Source organism: Artemia sp. Qi Xiang Cuo, chromosome 5 (genome assembly GCF_049724085.1).
Source record: "Artemia sp. Qi Xiang Cuo chromosome 5, ASM4972408v1, whole genome shotgun sequence".
Taxonomy (NCBI): Eukaryota; Metazoa; Arthropoda; class Branchiopoda; order Anostraca; family Artemiidae; genus Artemia; species Artemia sp. Qi Xiang Cuo.
The window spans coordinates 14,188,024-14,208,240 of NC_142798.1; the positions used below are offsets into that span (position 1 = coordinate 14,188,024).

The 20,217-nt window shown below is 35.9% G+C and overlaps 1 protein-coding gene across 1 annotated transcript in view; it reads right to left on the bottom strand.

The window, feature by feature from the left end:
* LOC148951840 (proton channel OtopLc-like) overlaps positions 1-20,217 on the bottom strand; it is a 150,164-nt gene that overhangs the window by 38,232 nt on the left and 91,715 nt on the right. Inside the window, exons 4-6 of the mRNA XM_089088744.1 lie at positions 19,842-19,950; positions 16,100-16,205; positions 9,898-10,026 (exon numbers count right to left, since the gene is read on the bottom strand). Of these exons, the coding sequence (XP_088944870.1) occupies positions 9,898-10,026; positions 16,100-16,205; positions 19,842-19,950 (344 nt within the window). The remainder of the gene's footprint in view (positions 1-9,897; positions 10,027-16,099; positions 16,206-19,841; positions 19,951-20,217) is intronic.

Sequence of the window (20,217 nt, forward strand, 5' to 3'; positions counted from 1 at the left end):
AGACTAAACTTAATCGACATATGCTAAAACCCAATGGAAAGTGGAATTAAACTATGCACTGAACGGTTTAAATGATGGTGAATAGACTTTCGCTTTTAACTATCATGACTGTCTAAACAATAAGACAATCATAATTCCTGATAAAGGTATGAGAGTCTAAAAAACAAAAAAAAAGTATAAATTTCCATTTCATGGTCAATAGTCTTAGGTAAGGCATTGTCTACACTGTATCTTTCCATCTACTATTTTTCTTAACAAAAAGTCTACTTATTCACAATTTAATAATTGTAATAAATAGTAAATAACAGGTAAAGTAACAAAATTACCAAAGGAATAATGATACTACTTGTGCAAGTACAATAGTAATTATAGCAACACCTTTTAATAGACAAGATAATAGAAAATAGCTAAGATTAGAAAGGTTAACAGAAAATTTATACAACCATGCCATGTTTTACGAATGAAGGACAGATTTACAAGATTGTGCTTTTTAGAAATGAACCAAACGGAAAGCGTGTCGTTCGTAAATAGAATGGAAAGAGGTGATAAGAAAGTATTTAAAGCATGAGCGTGCGTAGCTGTATTGACCTCAGGCAGATTGTTGCTGCAGTTATTTTTTGGTTTTAGTAGTAACACAGGAGGTATTTGACAATGCACTAAGAATATGGATAGCTTAAAAAACAGAAATAATTCATTTTTATAACGTAGGAATCACCATAGATAGATGGTAAAAAAAGGGACAAGATTTGGAACATCTACATTGGAAATAAATCACAAGAGTTCATTGGTCCAATTTTTTTCTCATACCCGTTGTTTATGATGGATTGAAGCTAGGATTAAGATTTCGTGGAAAGGTTTTCATTTCCGACTCCCTCAGTGGGAAAAAATCAGAAACTGAATGTTTAATGAAAAAGACCTTCACATGCAGTTTTGCGAATTTGGCAATGAAAAAAACAAACAAAAAAAACATGGGTTAAAAACATCAAAGGATATTTAGGATAGTTTTAGTTTGAATAAGTAAGGTAGATAAGTTATTTAGGATACATAGGTATTAAGTGTGAATACGAAACGTCATTAAATAGTGTAGTATATTTCGTAGATTTGCATGGAACGCTAGGTAGCGCGCAGAGAAGGTTGAAATATTTCGTAGATTTGGGTGGACCGATAGGTAGCGTGCAGAGAGTGTTGAAATAAAGTATTTAACCTGGTAATTGGTTTAATTTGTTTGTTTTTTTTCTTTTTTTTTATGTTTTTTTAGTGGTGGTGTTGATGGTTGTTTATTAGTATTTTGTTGTTTGCTTTGTTTTTGCGTGTGTATGCTATTTTACTTACTTAGTTTAAATTAATCGTGTTTAAAGCATTGTGAAAAAGGAGAGAAAAAAAGATGAATGTACGAGGAATTATAGGAAAAGATGAGAAAGCGATGAAATATGTTCGAAAAAATACAGCACTTATGAGTTTCACCGCATTTACAGATGAAGACCTGCCAACTGAACTTGAGATACATAGATGGATGAAACAGAAAGGTTTGCAATAAGAAAATCTGATAGGCATAGATGCGTCAGGTTTCAAGTTCAAGAAGACAATTTTTGTTAAATTTACAAACTGTGAAGAATTTGAGAAGTTTTTGGAGCAAAGAAGAAACGGAATGCTCCCATTCGCAACGAAGGAGTAGTCCTTCGAAGTAGTCCCATTCGAAGGAGTACCCTTTGAGATGGAAGACTTGCTTAGTTTAAATTACAGAATTTTCTTTAAACAAAAATCCAGTTACGATGTCCAAGTCGTGATCAACAGAGCATTGGAATTTTTTGGAGATTTTGCATCCCTAGCCGCCATTTGACATGCGCTTGGTTTTTCCTACTAATCAAATGGTTTTGAAAGCTTAAGCATGTTTTTATGTGTCAGATTAATGCCTAAGTGTCTCATTTCTATCTAAACCCGAACTAAAAAGTATTGCAAAATGATAATAAAAGAAGCTCAAGCTCGTTTTCGAAAGGGAAAAAACTAAGGCCTTCCCTTAAAAGAGGGGCTAAATAATTTAACTGACTGTTGGCCTGCGAAAATATGTTTTCTCAATGCCTAACTCAGTTTTCGATCGACAGCCCTTGACTTTCCCACTATTAGCCTAGTTGGATGTCAGATTGAATATTATTATCGGCTTTCCCGCCGAAAAACAATGGCTCTAATATAGAAAAAAATTAGCGGAAGAGTAGCTGCGAGTCCAATCTGACATTAGTAGCTACTTTTAAGCGCATCCACTCTTTCCTAGCGCTTTTCTGGCAGTTTTTTGTCCTATTGACACTATCTACACTATCTACAAGCAGGAGATAAAGCCTTTTACTGAACGCAAGAGAAACAGTTCTTATATATATTTTAAAGACAATATAACAAAAACTCCGGGGTCGAGGGCCCGAGGGGTGGCGTTGTAAGTTATGCCCTGGGGGAATATATGGTTCTCACAGAAGGGATGCTCGTGAAAACTTCTGAAACGAGGAGGCTCATTTTATTAGAAATAAAAACTTGTAGTTCAGTTTTTTAGAGTCAAAAGAGATTGGTGGGCAACTAGCCCCCCCCACGCCCCTTTTTCCCCAAATTTATACAATAAAAATTTTGAGATAGCAATAAAGTTAAAAATTGCTAAAAAGTCAGATAACAAAAACTCAGGTGTCCCCGGACCCCTGGGCCTGGTGGCAGGTTTTGTAAGTTATGCCCTGGGACATATACGGTATTTTCAAAGGGATGCTCGTATAAACTTCAGAGAATGCTCATTTGATTGGAAATTGAAAGTTCGAGCTCACTTTTTAATAGTAAAAAGAGATCCGAGGGTGGCTATTCCCCCCCCCCCCTCCACGCCTTCTTTTTCAAAAACAATGTGATGAAAATTTTGAGATAGACATTTTGTTAAAAATAGTTCAAAGGTCGGATAAGAAAAACTCCAGTGTCAATACAACCCCCCAGGGCCCAGGGGAAGGCGTTGTAAGTTATGCCCTAAAGGCATGAACGGTTCTTATGAAAAGGATACTCGTATAAAGTTCATAGAGGGCTCATTTGATTGGAAACTGAAAGTTCTAGCTTACTCTTTAAGAGTCAAGAGAGCTAAGGGCAGTTAGCCCTCCCAACCCCCCACGACCTTTTTTCCCCAAAACCCATCCGCTACAAATTTTGAGATAGCCAGTTTTTTGGAAACTGTTCAAAAATTAAAGAACAAAAACTCCCCCTGGGCCCGGGGGATAGGCGTTGGAAGTGTGGTTCTGGGGGCATATATGGTTCTTATGAAAGGGATGTTTGTATGAACTTCAGAGAGGGCTCATTTGATTGGGAATTGAACGTTCTAATTTACTTTTTAAGAGTCAAAAGATATCCGAGGGCAAATAGCCCCCCCCACACACCCTTTTTTGCCCCAGCCCATCCGAAAAAATTTTCAAAAATAGCCATTTCATTAAAAATTGTTCGAAGGTCAGATAAGAAAAACTCGTGTGTCGACGCAACCCCCCAGGGCCCGGAGGCAGGCGTTATGAGTAATGCTCTGGGGGATAAATATAATTCTTATGGAAGGGATGCTCGTATAAACTTCAGAGAGGGCTCATATCATTGGAAATTGAAAGTTCTTGTTCACTTTTTAAGAGTAAAAAAAGATCGGAGGGCGACTAACCCCCGCCCTCCTCCACACCCTAAATGCATCAGATAAAAATTTTGAGATAGACATTTTGTTAAAAATAGTTCAAAGTTCAGATAACAGAAAACGCCGGTGTCGACACAGCCCCCCCGGGCCCGAGGGTAGGCGTTGTAAATTATGCCCTGGGGGCATATATGGTTGTTATGGAAGGAATGCTCGTATAAACTTCATACAGGACTCATTTGATTGGAAACTGAAAGTTGTAATTCACTTTTTAAGAGTCAAAAGTGATTGGAGGGCAGCTAGTGTCCCCCCCATACTCCATTTTTTTTTGTCCCAGAGGCACTTCATATAGAAGGAGTCGTTGTATAAACCTCAAAGAGGGCTCAGTCGATTGGAAATCGAGAGTTCTAGTGTCCTTTTTAAGAGTCAAAAGAGATTGGAGTACAACTGGCCCCCCAAGTCCTTGTTCCCCAAATATATCTGATAAAAATTTGAGAGAGGCAATTTATTAAAAATAACTGAAAGATCATATAACAAAAACTCCTTTATGTATGGCCATTTCGTTAATAATAGTTCAAAGATCAGATAAGAAAAACTCCCGTGTCTACGCACGCACCCCCCCCCCAGGGCACGTGACAGGCGTTGTTAGTATTTCTCTGGGGGCATATATGGTTCTTGTGGGGGTTATGCTCGTATAAACTTCGGAGAGGGCTTATATGATTGGAAATTGAAAGTTCTTATTCACTTTTAAGAGTCAAAAGAGATCGGAGGGCTGTATGTGGTTCTTATGAAAGGGATACTCGTATAAACTTCAGAGAGGGTTCATTTGAATGGAAATTAAAAGTTGTAGTTCATTTTCTCAGAGTGAAAAAAGATCGGAAGGCAACTAGCCCCTCCTGCCTTCCACGCCTATGGGTGTATCGGATGGATAAACCCATCCAATAAAAATTTGAGGTGACCATTTTGTTAAAAATAGTTTAACCATTATGTATTAAAACTCCGGGATCGACGCAACCCCCCAGGGCCCAGGAACAGGCGCTGTAAGTTATACTCTGGGGATACATATGGCTCTTATAGAAGGGATGCTCGTATAAACTTCAGAGAGGACTCATTTGATTGAAAACAGAAAGTTCTAGTTCACTTTAAAAGAATCAAAAGAGACCGAAGGTTAATTAGCTTGAAGGTCAATCGATCGGAAATCAAAAGTTCTAGTGTCCATTTTAGGAGTCAAAAGTGATGGGAGGGCTACCTGCCCCCCTGCGACGTCCTTTTTCTGCAAATGTATCCAATGGAAATTTTTTGATAGCCATTTTGTACAAAACAGATCAAATGTTAAATAACTATGCCTCCGAGGTTGACAAACACCCTCAAAGTCCCCGGTGCAGGGGACTTAGTCCCCGGTGCAGCCCCCAGTGCAGGGAACTGCAGGGGACAGTTTTGCAAATTGCCCATTGTTAACAAGTATTATTTTGTTTTTACTGGGATAAGAAGGCATGTTTGATCCTGGGCCTCCAAAATAGCTAACGGCTTTAAGGTGAAACTCAAAGAAAATGTAAAGAGGGATGCTGAACACAATCAAAATGCACTACGTGCTTCCTTGGCGTCTAAAGGGTGTATCAGCAATATCTAACGACCTGCTGAGGGTATTAAACTGAAACTTTAAGGTAAGTTGAGGGGGCCGTTGAGGAGAAATTGGAGGGCACCCATTCCTCCGAATGATACCATGTACATTTTTTCTATTTATAACTTCAAAAAAAAGTGAAAAACTCTTGAATTGCTGAGTTTCCCGGGACTAATATCATTATATATTAAACAGTTTATTTTTATTAGTTCTCACCAGTCGTCATCTTGATTATCATAATTGTTTTTTTTTTAACTGACGTTAATGTTTAAAAAAAAGAACACTGTTCAAAATAAAAATAGTTTTCAATAAAACGCAATGACACAATAGGCTTTACTACTTTTAGGATTACAGGAGGGGGGAGGGGTAGCCAAATACCCATTTGAGGTAAATTTTTTTCTTTTGATTCTGACTTGAATATTCAATTTAATTGTTACTCGTTTTAAGATTTATTTATACATCTATATCATTATCTGTTATCTTTATGTTTGTTGTTATTATTTATTTAATTTCTGTTTATTTGGGTTTCATATATCCTTTAATAGTAATTTCCGGTCGTTATGAGTTTGAATTATTATAGGACTTTATTTCTGCTGATCTTAAGTTTAATATGGATATTTACTTTCCTTTGAAAAACTTCTTTTCCAGAAAAAAATTTGTAATGATATGTAAAATATTCGAAATTGATCAGCTGTCCCAGAAAATTGTAATTACTAAAATATTCAATCCCAAGGAGCTTGAATCAGGGACATCCCAGGTAGGGGGGGGGGGCATCAGAGCTCCCATGGCAAAAAAACATGTATATTCTTGAATTGACTGTTTTATTGAATCTGATCCTATCCTTCGTATTTTACATGGATATTTTAGAATCGTCAATCTAAAAAATTAACAAATTATGTCATGTTCATCAGAGACATTCAAAAATTATGAATAAACCGTGTACTGATTTATAAAACGAGTATTTTATTGACAGATAAAACACAGAGTTTTTTTTTATTTATTGGATTTGTCCGCAGTGTTTCACCATAAAGATTTGTTTTAACTTTTTTTAAACAAAATTACACTTTTTCAAATGTGAGTTCTTTCGCTTTTTTAGTTGGTAGTTTAATTGCGCCATCTTAATTGTTTAACAGGGATAATTCACATTGTCAATCTAGGAATTTGAAAAAATATGCGACGTTCACGGAAAACTTTCAACAATCATGTTTAAAACCGTCATATAATTTCTAAAACTTCTATTTTATTTAAAGATCAGACTTAAGAATTGTGTTATTTGTTGGATTTATGTAGAGTATGATATTGCAGATAGATATTTTTATTGCAATAAAAACCGCTTTCGAACATGGCAAAAAAAGAAAAATCACACAAAATAATAGCATATGATTATAACACTCATAGCAAAGTATGGTAGCCTACATAACAATAACAACCCAAAACTACAAAACATTACAAAAACATAATAAAGCACACAATATCATTAAACTAACATAAATAGATAAATGTATTTACATCTATCAAGGGCCATGACTACAAAAATAACAAACAAGAAAACAACTTACACACATACAAGAATACTTTCCACACTCACCCCCCCCCCCTTTACAAAAATCTATCTCTATGTGACATACCCAATTTTATATACTTTGCTATCATTCTTATTGTCCCATAATTTTTTGATCCCATTACTGAAACCAACCACTCACTTGTCCCCACATTAACAAAATATAATTCTTTCCTTAAATTCTGTAATTCGGGACAAAGGGCCATGAAGTGAAGCAGATCCTCGGCATTTTCTCCGCACATAGGGCATGAGTAAGGACCGTCCTTTACCCTTACCCTCCCTAAATATTTCCTCCTTTCTCCAAGTGCTAGAAAATTACCCCCCCCCCCCTGATATATACCACTTCATTTCTTCACTATTTAAACCCGCTTTAAAATAATTATCATATCCCCAGACCTCCTTCCATTGCCGGTAAACGCCGAGGGACACCGAGGCCGAGACTTCACACTGCCATTTCTGAATCTCCTGATCTTCAAGCACTCCCTTTATTAGTTTTGCTACATTTCCTACTTCCAGCCCTATCCCCTTCCCTTCATTCTAAACACCTGATAACCCACAACTATTTAAGATTGATTTCACCTGGGAAGCCCATGAACATTTCCTTCTATCCTGCAACACCTCCAGATATGCTGCATTTACTAACCTATTATTCTGTAAACGAATCATCTTTTCCCAGTATCCTATCATTCTAACCAATCTTTTTACCCTCAATGAAAACAATCCTAGATCACCCTTTAACACCAGATTATTAAATTTCCCGCTTAGCCCTAAAAGTCTCCTGAAATGTCCTAAATCCATTCTCTCTATTTTTTCCCCTTTTTCAAAACCCCATACTTCCCCACCGTAACTCACAGCGAAATTCTCTTCTGTAGCTTAATATCTGCCGGTCCTAGATGCCTTAGGGGACTCTTCAATAACGCCCATGAAGCCTTCTGACCCTTCCAACTCGCTATTTGTACCTGATCACTCCATTTCCCTGAACTTGTGAACTTACATCCCAAATAAATATAATCCTTAACTTCTTTCATCTCTTTCCCTTTAAAATAAAACTTATTCTTTTCCCTTTCATCATTCCAAAAACTAATATAACTGATTTTTCAATATTTAAAACTAACTTTTTACTCTCCAGATAACTCTCCAAAATCTCTAACATCTTTTGCAAATCCGGAGCCCATTTCGCAAGCAATACTATGTCATCTGCAAATAATAAACAAAACAGCTCCAGCGACATTAAATTTAACATAGGGACATTTCTATTTCTAAAATACTGTTCAATATCGTTAGTAAAAAGAAAAAACAAACGTGGTGATAAAGTGCATCCCTGTTTGAGCCCTACATTACTTAAAACTGGCCTAGAATAAGAAATACCTACCTTCACTACTACTTTAACCACCTCGTATATTTTCATTATAACTTCTACTAACCTAATTGGCAATCCTAATTTCACCAACACCGGTTTCAACAAATTCCTTGAAACTTCGTCAAATGCTCCCCTAATGTCCAAAAACGCCGTATATAGTCTATTTTTCCTATGCCTCGTATATTTACTAGCTAAAGCCTGTAAACAAAATATTTGATCAATTGTACTATAGTTTTCCCTAAACCCTGCCTGACATTCAATTAATATACCTTTATAATGCAACCATTTATCCATCCTATTAGAAAGGACTCTAAAAAATAGGTTACTGATAGAACTTCCTAAACTTATCCCCCTATAGTTCTTGTGCAGGTTTCTTTCTCCTTTCTTAAATAATGGGATCATAATCGATATCTGCCAATTTTTTGGCCATAGAGGTGTACTTAGAATTGCCGAGAATATCAATGCAAGCACTGGCAGCATTCATGCTCTTGACCATTTCAGCAGCTTAGTTGGTACTCCGTCGATGCCCGGTGCTGAGTTCCCTCTCATGCTTTTCAAGGCGTGCCATATTTCCTCCTGTCCAACCGGTCCCAGTAGTTTAGCGTCCTCTGAATCCAACTCAAAATCGGCTGTTTCTTCTAAGCTATTCATCTCCTCATCAGCTCTCTCTTCGTCCTCTTCGGTGTATATCTCTTTATTTTTTTGTTCTAAGTATTCTGGCCAGGTGTCAGCGTGAGGGACTGAATCAGTCAACTTTCTATTTTCTGTTGATTTCCTAATTAACTTCCAGAACTCCGTTGTATCATTCACGCTAAATTTCTCCCGTATTTTTTGGCTCTCTTCCTCTTCAGAACGCCTCTTCTTCAACTTAAGTAGCCTTTTATATCCCCTTCGCTTGTCCCTAAAAACCTGCAAATTATTTTTCAGATCAACTGTACTACTAGCCTTAAGCAATCTAAAAGCTACTAACCTTCTTCTTTTCCTCACACTCCTTATCAAAAAAACTCATCAAACCAGTACTTCTACCATTTTTCCTCCTACATGCCACCTTAGTTCCAATCTTATACAAACCCCCAACAAAAAATCAACCGACCCTGCTATATCCCCTTCCCTTGCCATATCCTCACTCTTCTGAATAAATGAATCCAGCCCTCTATCTTCAACCAGTGCCTTTTTCAACTTCTCACTATCATTATCAAACCTTAAACCTTCCCTCCAATCAAGCTCATTATGTGATTCATAATAGTCAATATGGGAAACAGAAAAATTCCACCGCTGGGAAACCTATAAAAATTATGCAAAAACTATTCTTAATGTCTAAAATAATGATTTTGTGGAAAGATTTCCCAAAAAGAGACTTCTCTCCTGTGCTTTTGTGTGAAAAAACTAACTTAATTCCATTGGATTATATTGCGATATATTTTGCAAGGGGGGGGGGGGCCCTGGAACCACCCCTATCTGGAGAGAACAATAGCCCCGCCGTTTTTAAACCGGGCTAACTACTTTTTTAGGTTAACTAATGCATAGCGACATTTCCAGACAGACGACAAAATAGATTTTTTTTTTAAACAATTTTTTTTTTATAATCGAATAATAACCGCTAAGAAGTTCAAAGAATTTAGCAATTCCAGGAGGTGGAGCACAAGGCCCCCCTTTGCGTAAGTCCGTGCCACAGCACATCAACTATTTCGATATAGCTAGAACCTAAACCATGTAACAGAGAAAAACGGACGTACCAACTGCTCCAATTTTGAGAAAGAAGCTTCCAGAGTGTCGGCTCAATGAAAACATGTAAGAGGGATTACTTAAGGGTCTGCCAGTCAGGTCATAATCGTACATATAATGCTTGCCAGCTTGAAGCTTGTCTAAAATATTAAATTACATCGTTTTAATTAATGGTTGAATAACATTCTTTCAGTCGATTGTTTAACACAGCAAGTGATTATTTACTGTCGTTTATTAGCTGAACACCCCGCCAAACTTCATGATGTTTTTGTGAATTATGCAGGGTTTTAAAATAAAAAGAATATGATCTTTTTTTTTCTTTTGTTTGTTTCAGCACTAAAAATTTATTAGGGCAGTATCTCATTTTTGTCAGTGTTACCACGATGATTTGTAAAAATAAGTAAGTAAAACTAGTTAGTTAAGTTTTACAATGCTTTCCATTCGTTAAAATTCAAAAGCTAAATGTATGTCAATCTCCTAAGATAAGTACACCTTCAAAGGATAGCTACGACTTCTTAAGGTGTCCGGCACCATATATTGTTAGCTTATTTTTGCTGATATTTATTCCATGTATCTTTTTATCAAATTTAGTGCCAAATAGGCCTACTACCATAAAATGTATATGGAAATAATTTTTTCAGTAAAGATTGAATTTGTTCTTTTTCATAATTTTTTATTCGAGACTCTTAATCCCCCTCTCCTAAAAATGTCGTCTCCGTAATTTAGCCCTCCTTAGAGAAGTACATAAGAAAATAATCAAACAGTATGTGGTAACGAACTGTAAGTATGGAGCGACTCGGCTCAATAGTGACCAAAACTCTAAAAAATAGAATTTTAATCTCAATAGATACATCAAAAGAATCAGCTTATTATGCTGATTACAAATATATACGATTCAACAAGTTTAGTGTTACTTATCCAAAGTTACGAACCTGAGAAAAATTTGCCTTATTTTTGAAATAGTGGGAAACACCCCTTAAAATTAAAGGAATCTTCATGAAAATTACATCATCAGATTCAGCGTATCAGAGAACCCAACTGTAGAAGTTTCAAACTCCTATCTGCAAAAGTGTGGAATTTTGCTATTTTTGCCAGAAGACAGATCACGGATGCGTGTTTTTTTTCCAGGGGTGATTGTTTCGAAATACTGGTCCTAGAAGATCGTGAGAAGAACTATGTTCTTTTGGTGTAAAATGAGCCCCCACAGTCCGTAGGAAGAAGCTTGTAAACTATGAAATTCGCCCATTTTTTACGTAAAGTATTTGTTATTGGGAAGTATACAGACATTTTTTTTAGAGGGGGGATATGCTTGGGGTGTATTTCTATAGGGAGAATCTCCCTTGGGGAGGGAAATTTCTGGGGGTGAATATTTCATGGGAAATTTTACACTGGGGGATTTGGCAGAATTACTAAGCGAAATTCTTTTTAATTGTCTTGCATTCTTTTTGCCAAAATTTCATGTTGAGATATTCCGGGGCAGTATCCAGGGGCTTTTTCCCGCGTGTTTTGATTTTTGGGAAATAATTTCCACGGAAGGGGACATTTCCGGAGCGATCGAGAAACCGATTAGAGATTAAAGTCTTATTCAAATGATAAAAATGCTAAGGAGAATGTTTCAGGCTGAATCGTTCGCAAGAAATTTTACAGAGAGGGGGATTCTCAGCGAGGACGGAACTGTCTAGAGGGAAGTTGACGGTGGGGGGGGGGGCACTTAACGTTGGATAAAATTTCCACGGAGGACTTTTCCGTGAGGGTGAGGGGTATATTTCATAGAAGGTGAGCCAGATTTACCGGCATTATTTGAAAAACGAACAGAAATTATTCCACATATGAAGGGTTGTCCCCTCCTCAGTACCTTGATCTTTACGCTAAAGTTTGACTGTTTGTCCCAATTTTTAAGAGCGTCTACTAAAATACGGCGGCCGTTTAATTATACAATAGAAGTTTTTTTTAAAGTGCTTGTAGCTTCAGCGTAAAGAGCCAGATATTGAGGAGGGGGCAAGCCTTCATATGCGGAATAAATCTGCCAAAATTAATATGCAAATTTTGTTTTAATTTTAAGTAGCCTACGGTGAACCAAAGTCGTACCTGCATTAGTTGAAAAACGTTCAGAAATTAAATAAAAAAACATATTTCAAAACTGAAAGTAAGGAGCGACATTTAAACTTAAAACAAACAGAAACTATTCCGTATATGAAAGGAGGTGCCCCTTTCAACGCCTCGCTCTTTACGCTAATTTTTTTCTTGTTTTAAAAAGTAGAGTTGTGAAAAAGACTCGAACTTTAGCGTAAACAGTGATGCGTTGAGGAGGGGACAGCCCCTTTCATATACGAAACAAATTCTGTTCGTTTTAAGTCTTAATGTCGCTCGTTACTTTCAGCCAAAGAACAAATTGTTTTTATATTAACAGAACAGAAAGCTAGAACGGTAAAATGTACATAAAAGAAAAGAAAAAATTATGCCAAAGAAACAGGTTTAAATGCAATGAAAAAGGCAAGGAAATAGGAAGATAACGTGAACATTTTTTCTGCATCAAAAAAGGTTTCCTTAGGGATAAAAACCAAATAACGAAAACAGAAACGGTAAGAAGTAAAAAATTTGAACAAAAACAAGAAAAGACGACCGGAAATAGAATCCAGGAAATAAGAATCATTAAAATCCCGACAATACAAACCAATTAATAACTCCTGAAAATGTGGGTAGCAACAAAATGTGCCATCTGAGCAGGCTCAGATGGCACCACATCAAGAAAGTGACCTTTGGCAAAATTAGGGTGCTCGACATCTATCATAGAGTATCAAGGACAGATAAACTGAAATTTTATCATTTGAATCCGTTAAGTGGAATCGTGAATCAACGTAGTCGTGATTTGTTCCGTTAAGTTTTTGACGGAACTTTACAGATTAAGTTGTTCCGTTAAGTTAGCATTTTTCTGATAAGTGGTGATTTGTCCATATATGTATTTAAAATACCAATCACAGTGAAAATGAAATCTGATTGTTTGAATCCGTTAATTGATATCAATCATAGTATCAATATAATCGTATCAAATAAAGTATATAAAATCGTATCAAATAAGTATCGATCATAGTATCAAATAAGTCATTGTATCAATATATGATATATATGAGATATCAATATAATCATGATATCAATACATATTTGATATCAATCAATATATTTGATGTCAATCATAGATATTAGATATCAATCATAGATATTGGTATCAATCATAGGACACTCGTAGATATTTTTAAAATGGAAAAACTTGGGAATTCAAAGGGACCTTATGCAGGTTTTGGTAGTAGTGGGCTCAATATATATATATATATATATATATATATATATATATATATATATATATATATATATATATATATATATATATATATATATATATATATATATATATAAGAAAAAAAAACATGGATGGAAATTGGAAGAAAAGAGCTTTAAACATATGACCCCAAACAGCTAAAGAAGGCGTGAATTTTACTTGAAGATGGAGTCTTCTTTGGGAATCAAAAATATATTAATTTCTATCTAATTATGGAGGAAAAATGTTGTCAAATTTAGCTATTTAATTTAGCCATTTTCACGGTTCAACGTGGCAAAATCGACCAAAATCTTATTCTACCCAAACAACTTCACTATTTTTAACAAGTAAAAGGAAGGTCTTAGAAAATTGGGGTTTCATGATATGAACAGACCTCAGATGATCCAGACGATAGTTTTTTTTTATGTTCTTGGCACTTTAAAAACACTATTAACCGAATCACTACCCGTATTAGTATCTAATATTGACTGAGTTCTGGCAGTCAGGCAGTGTCTAGCTGTAAGTAGTAGCGGCGGTGGTAATTCTGTTAAATTTGGGAATGATATTTTGGTATACACTAATAGACACAAATCTTAATTTACTTTATATAAAATGAAGAATTTTAACGAAAGTAGGCACGATGAGGTTCAAAAACTCCACATTGTGTATTACCATTCGCAACGCCGACGATAGAACATTTTGTTGGAAAAATGGAAAAAAACGTCAAATATCCCCTCCAAGTGTTTAGAAATAAATTTTACCTCCGTGCATTTTTGCGAATTGGCGCCACTGTCAACACTCCCTGACATAACTTATGTAGGAACGCACATCCTCCATAATACCAAAAAAGGAGAAAACTATGCAGTCCAGTAAAATAAATAAAGTCCTAAAATTTTGGAACAGCCAAATTACCTTTCAGCCCCTCGCCCATAAAAAGGATGGGCCCTTGCCTAGACAGATTCGTATCTACACTCCTAGCAACCTTTGTTCATGCTAACAGTTATAAGACTAACCTAAATAAAAAAGAATGCAAATCTGCCTTAATCACTCTTTATAAAGGGTCACCTCACTCTTTACGCTAAAGTTTTTCAGTACTTTATAAATAAAAAGAGGTTTTTTCAACTGAAAGTAAAGAGCAACATCAAAACTTAAAGCGAACATAAATTATTTTGTATATAAAGGGGGTTGCCCCCTCATCAAAACCTTGCTCTTTACGCTCAAGTTTTTTAGTACTTTTAAAAAAGCTTCTTATTGTTCTAATTAAACGGCCCTCGTGTCTCAGGGGTAAATCTTAAAGAATTGGGACAAAATTCAAACTTTGGCGTAAAGACTGAGGCGTTGAGGAGGAGGCAATCCCCTTCATATATGTAATAATTTCTGTTTGTCTTAAGTTTTAATGTTGCTCCTTACTTTCAGTTAAAAACTTGTTTTTTTTTATTCAATTTCTGATCATTTTTTAAATAGCCCCAGGAAATCTGGCCCCACCTCCATGGAGAAATACCTTCCCCACGGAAATATCCTCTAGACAATTCAATCTCGGTGAAAATTTACACTGGATAATTACCCTTAATAACTCAACGCGTAAAATTGAGACGGAAAAGAGAAAGCAAGACATATAAAAAGAATTTTGTATAGGAATTCTGGCAAATTCCACCAGTGTATAATTTCCCAAGACAAGCTCACTCCTTCAAAACTTCTGTCCCCATGAAAAATACCCCGTTGAAAAAACCTCAGCAGAAAATTTGACCCCCTCCCACCCTAAAATTTATGCATGCTTCCCAATAACAAATACTATGGTATACAATGGGCAAATTGTTAAACTTAAAGACCTTTTCCCAGGGGCTATGGGGGGGGGAGGTCATGTTATATCCAAAGGCATATTTGAATATTTGGCATTTCAACTATGGTGAACAAAATGGTTACCTCAAGATTTCGATCGGACGACTTTGGGGAAAAAATAGGCGGGGAGGCCTAGTTGCCCTCCAATCTTTTTGGTCACTTAAAAAGGGCACTAGTACTTTTAATTTCTGTTCAAATAAGCGCTCTACAGCAGGGTTCTCTGATACGCTAAATCTGATGGTATTTTTTATTAAGATTCAATAACTTTTAAGGGGTGATTTCCTCTTTTTTTCAAAAATCAGGCAAATTTTCTCAGGCTCGTAGCCGTTAATGGGGAAGACTAAACTTAATGAAACCTATATATTCAAAATCAGCATAATAAGGCAGTTCTATTGATATAAGTATTGGTATCAACCATTTTTTTTAGTTTTTGTTACTATTGAGCCGGGTCACTCCTTACTTACAGTTCGTTGCCACGAACTGTTTGATAAAGAGGTAAACGAAAAACAGAAAAAGCGTGGTCTCTTTAAATCGTCCTGTACTTGAAATAAGACAAAGCGTAATACGCTCTCCACAATTTTTCCATAATCTTCCGAGGGTGAAGAATCCTTGCAACCAAAGTCGTTCCTATGGTTGATGGTGTCCGTGGCAAAATTAATTACAACGCTCCCCTCCGTCTCAAATATAAGCAGAAAAGCCGAGTCAAAGTCAAAAATATGATCAGAGTTGGAAACCACCCACCACGACGCCCGGGGGAAGATTTCTCTCCCCCCCCCCCTTTGAACGGCTCTACTTGTGACCTTTAGTATAGCAATTAAGACGGGGGTTTACATTTGCCTCAATCAAAGATAATACAACATTTAAGATAATACAACAGTCTATGCATCATGAAAAAAATACGGAACTGTTTCTATGGTTGTTTTATTTGTCCCATGTTCTGGTCTGAATCATCTTTGATGGAAATGGTAGCAAAAACAGTCTACCAATTTTTTATCACTTTGGCAAACAGACCAAAGTACTGTTTAAATATCCTTCCCCTAAAAACAAACAAAAATTACTTTGCTCAAGGATATGTTGCTTCATTTTTCCTGAGTGTAAAAGCAGGTCAAAATGTATGAAACCAAACCACAGGAGGCCAGTAACGGTGAGATATATTCCAAAAACCTGAAAAACAAGCAATTGAGTGAGATTTTTAAGTTCAATTATTCAACAAAAATTTAAACTAAAACAAAAATATTCACCATCATATTCCCGTTTTCGTTATTTGTCTGACTTTTTTTTCTTTTTTATGTATCTTATTATCCGTATGACCTCGATTTGGAATTCCCAAATCTAGAAGAATTGAACCAGCCCCCCCCCCCGCCTGGACATGGCTCTGACTCGTTCTGTACATGCAAGGATGTATCTTAAGAGTCAATGGAAATTTTCTTAAAGCTAAAAATGATTGTTGTAGGGAAAGATATTTAGATTGTGATTATCAATAATATATGTGCCACAGGGGTCCTTTAGAAAAGTTAGCGCGGTTTTAGAAAAGGTAGAGGATGTGTTGACCAAATTTTCACTCTTAGGTTAATAATTGAGAAGTGCCTAAGTTTTCAAACACCTTTGGTCCTCAGTTTTATAGATTATGAGCAAGCGTTCGATTCTGTTGATAGAGGAGCTTTAGTAAAGATTTTATCCTTGTATGGTATACCAGACAAATACAATAAAGTAATTAGGGCTATATACGAGAACAACACTGCAGCGGTTAAGGTAGAAAATGAGGTTGGCAATTGGTTTTGTATTAAATCAGGAGTTATGCAGGGTTGAGTTCTATCACCCTTTATATGGATTACTTTGATGGACTTTGTTTTAAGGAGCACAGGAAAGGCAATCGGAGACCACGGAATCAAATGAGGAGGAAAAAATCTCCTGGACTTAGATTATGCTGATGATTTAAGTATCCTCGATGAAAGTGTGAGCAAAATGAATAAAATTTTTGAGGTTTTGCGAGTTCAGGGTGCTAGTATTGGTTTGAAAATTAATGTTGGGAAGACTAAGTCACTAAGGCTAGGAATAAGTGAAGATGAAAAGGTGACGCTTGGTAATGAAAAGATTAATCAGGTGGGCAGCTTCACTTACCTTGGTAGTATCATAAGTAAAGATGGTGGGAGCAGTGAAGATGTTAAAAATAGAATAGCCAAGGCTCAGGGTGTTTTTTTCATAGTTAAAAAAAGTTTGTAAGAATAGGAAGATAAGTCTTCAAACCAAGAATAGAATATTAGAAGCTACAGTGATGACAGTGTCAAATATGGCTCTGAAGCATGGACGCTCCGAAAAGCGGATGAAGATTTGCTAGATGTTTTCCAGAGAAATTGCTTAAGGATTGTTCTGGGTACCCGGCTGACTGACCGTATTTCAAACAATAGGCTATACGAAAAATGTGGTTCAATACCGCTTTCTAGGTCTATAATGAAAGAAAGGTTGAGCTGGTTAGGGCATGTTGTGCGGATGAAGGATGACAGATTGCTGAAGATTGTTCTTTTCGGCCAACCATCTAGGGATAAACGGAAAGCAGGACGTCCCCGTGTGGGTTGGGAGGACGTCATAAAGACAGATTTAAAGGAAATGGGAACTTCGTGGGCGGGTGTAAAAAGGGAGGCTTTGAATAGATTGGGGTGGAGGAGGAGCGTGCGTAGCTGTGTTGGCCTCAGGCGGCTTGGTGATGCGATGAGTTGTTAGTTGTAGTAGTAGTAGTAGGTCGGTCCTTTAGATATGTTTCTCTTGTATTCTAAGCTTTTTTTGTACAAAAATTGCATTTCAAACTTCTAGTGTGACAAACAAAAAAAAGGTTTTATAGAAAGGAAAACAATATAATAAAATAAAAAATACACACTGTGACAAAAAAGGACAGCAAAATATCGTCCTTCACTGATTACCACCCGTTAACCAAGAAAGACTAAGGTGCCATGCGCAATAGACACTGCCAATATACTTTTTCAACATATCCAGAGTCATCTCTTCCGGACGAACATATGTAATTAATAAAAAAAAAGAACAACAAAGAAAACAAACTGTAATACTAATAACACAAGGAACAGTAAAAAAAGAAGATAGAAAGAATTTAGAGACGGATTCATATTTTTTTTTCTGGGGGGGGGGGGGTTGTCTGGATTTTTATTGACTTACTCTTATTGGAGAAGTTTTATTAGCTACAAATATTTTCTTTGGCTCAATTCTAAATCTTTTCATGTTAAATTTAGCAATTTATTGGTTATTCTCTAACTTCGGAGTTGAATTTAAGTAAAATTTGTAACTTATGGATAAGTCTATTGAGTATTTAAAGTATTCAACAGAATATTAAGTTAAGATATGAATTGCTTATCCTAAAGTGCGAAATCTTTATTTTAATACTAAATTTGAAAAATCAGAATTTACAATAGAGATAGATAGACAAATCAAGATTTATTTAGATGTACTTCAAAAGCTCAAGGGCCATATACACAAAAAAATGTATGCAAAACAAAGATATTCCCAACAGAACAAATTACAAAATGTATATTTTTAATAAGTTCTACAGCTCAGACTTAAGGCATATATCTTACTAAAGAGCGAAATACAGGTAAATTGAGCAAATATTATATGAGAAAACATAGACTAGCGTCAAAGCAATATTAATAATATTCACTTGGCACTATAACTAATTTCATTGTTATTTTATGAAGCTTGCGCAGTTGTGTTGGCCTCGGGTGGCTTATTGCAGCAATAATTTGTCAGTATTATTAGTATTATTTAGGTATCTCATAAAATCACAGAGGCAACCAAAATAAATATTGTGCTATAGTTATGTGTCGGGTAAACAACTAATGAAAGTAAAAATAAAACTTAATCTGATCTTTGATCACTGACAGTAATCAGTACAAAAAAAAATTTGCCGAATGATAGCTACACGACACTAATTAGTAAAGTCAGCTACCTAACCTATTTGGAAAGAATTAAAAAAAACAGAGACGCCACTTGTGGGAGGGTCAATAGGGATATGCCCCAATTAACTTGAAATATTAGGAAGACATGCAAATAAATGATAAGTATTTATTCCCCTTTTCTATAAAGACAAGTTTGTTTACGTTCGACTATACCAGGACGGCTTTCGTCTCTAGGAGCTCCAAGGACTAATTGAATATGGTCTTTGAACTCAGAATACAGAATAGTGTTACAACCACAAATCAGCTTCATATTTTAGGACACGTGGAAAGCAAGGACTCTCAGAAAGACAAGTGAAAGTTTTCAAACGGAGAAGTTTTGATTTTTAAATTCGGAAAAAAGATGTGTAAAACAACAAGTTTGTGAAAGATATCGAAAAGTTTTAATATTAGAGAAGTTAAAGTTTTAAAATTGGACTACTCCTTGGAATTTCCCCCAAGCTCTTGCAACTTCAGTCCTGAGGTTGGGTCTTTGGAAAAAATTGTCGTATTAAAAACTATACTCAAAAATTATGCAAATAATAAATAAACATATTACTATTATTTACTATCTTGGGATTTTCGAGACGTTAAGACTACTAACAAATCTTTGAAGTTTTACCACAAAATCTTGGGGTAATTTTAAAACCCTTATATAAATGCCCAACCTCAAAGATAAACCGACAAATCCGACACAATATTCACAAAATACCCAAGGACATGCGAGGTTTTGTTTAAGTGGTGCAGATTTCTAACAATAAAAATAAAAAACAATATTCCATTAGAAAGGGTTACAAATTGTTTCTATTTTTTTAGATTGTACAAAATAAGCCTCAGGGTAATTGCTTAAAAGACATACCTCATCAATATTACTGTTTGGCACCAGAAACGTGGCAACGCCGATAACAACACCAACTGTTATTAGAAATATTGCGTAAGTGCAGCTTAAAATAACCGTCAGTGTGCGCCTGTAAAATTAATAGAACTATATTAGAACGCAAGGGCGGATCCAGGATTTTTTTTTGGGGGGGGGGGTTACTAATGTTGGACTCAGTTTTCGACTAATTTTACTGATTTTTACTTAGTTTTTACTAATTTTCGACTTATTTTCGACTCGGTCAAAAATTTCGGGGGGGGCGTTCAAACGGGGTAACCCCCCCCCCCCCCCCTCCCTGGATACGGCCTTGTTAGAACGGCAACTACTTTATTCACTACTGTTACTATAGAATTACAAA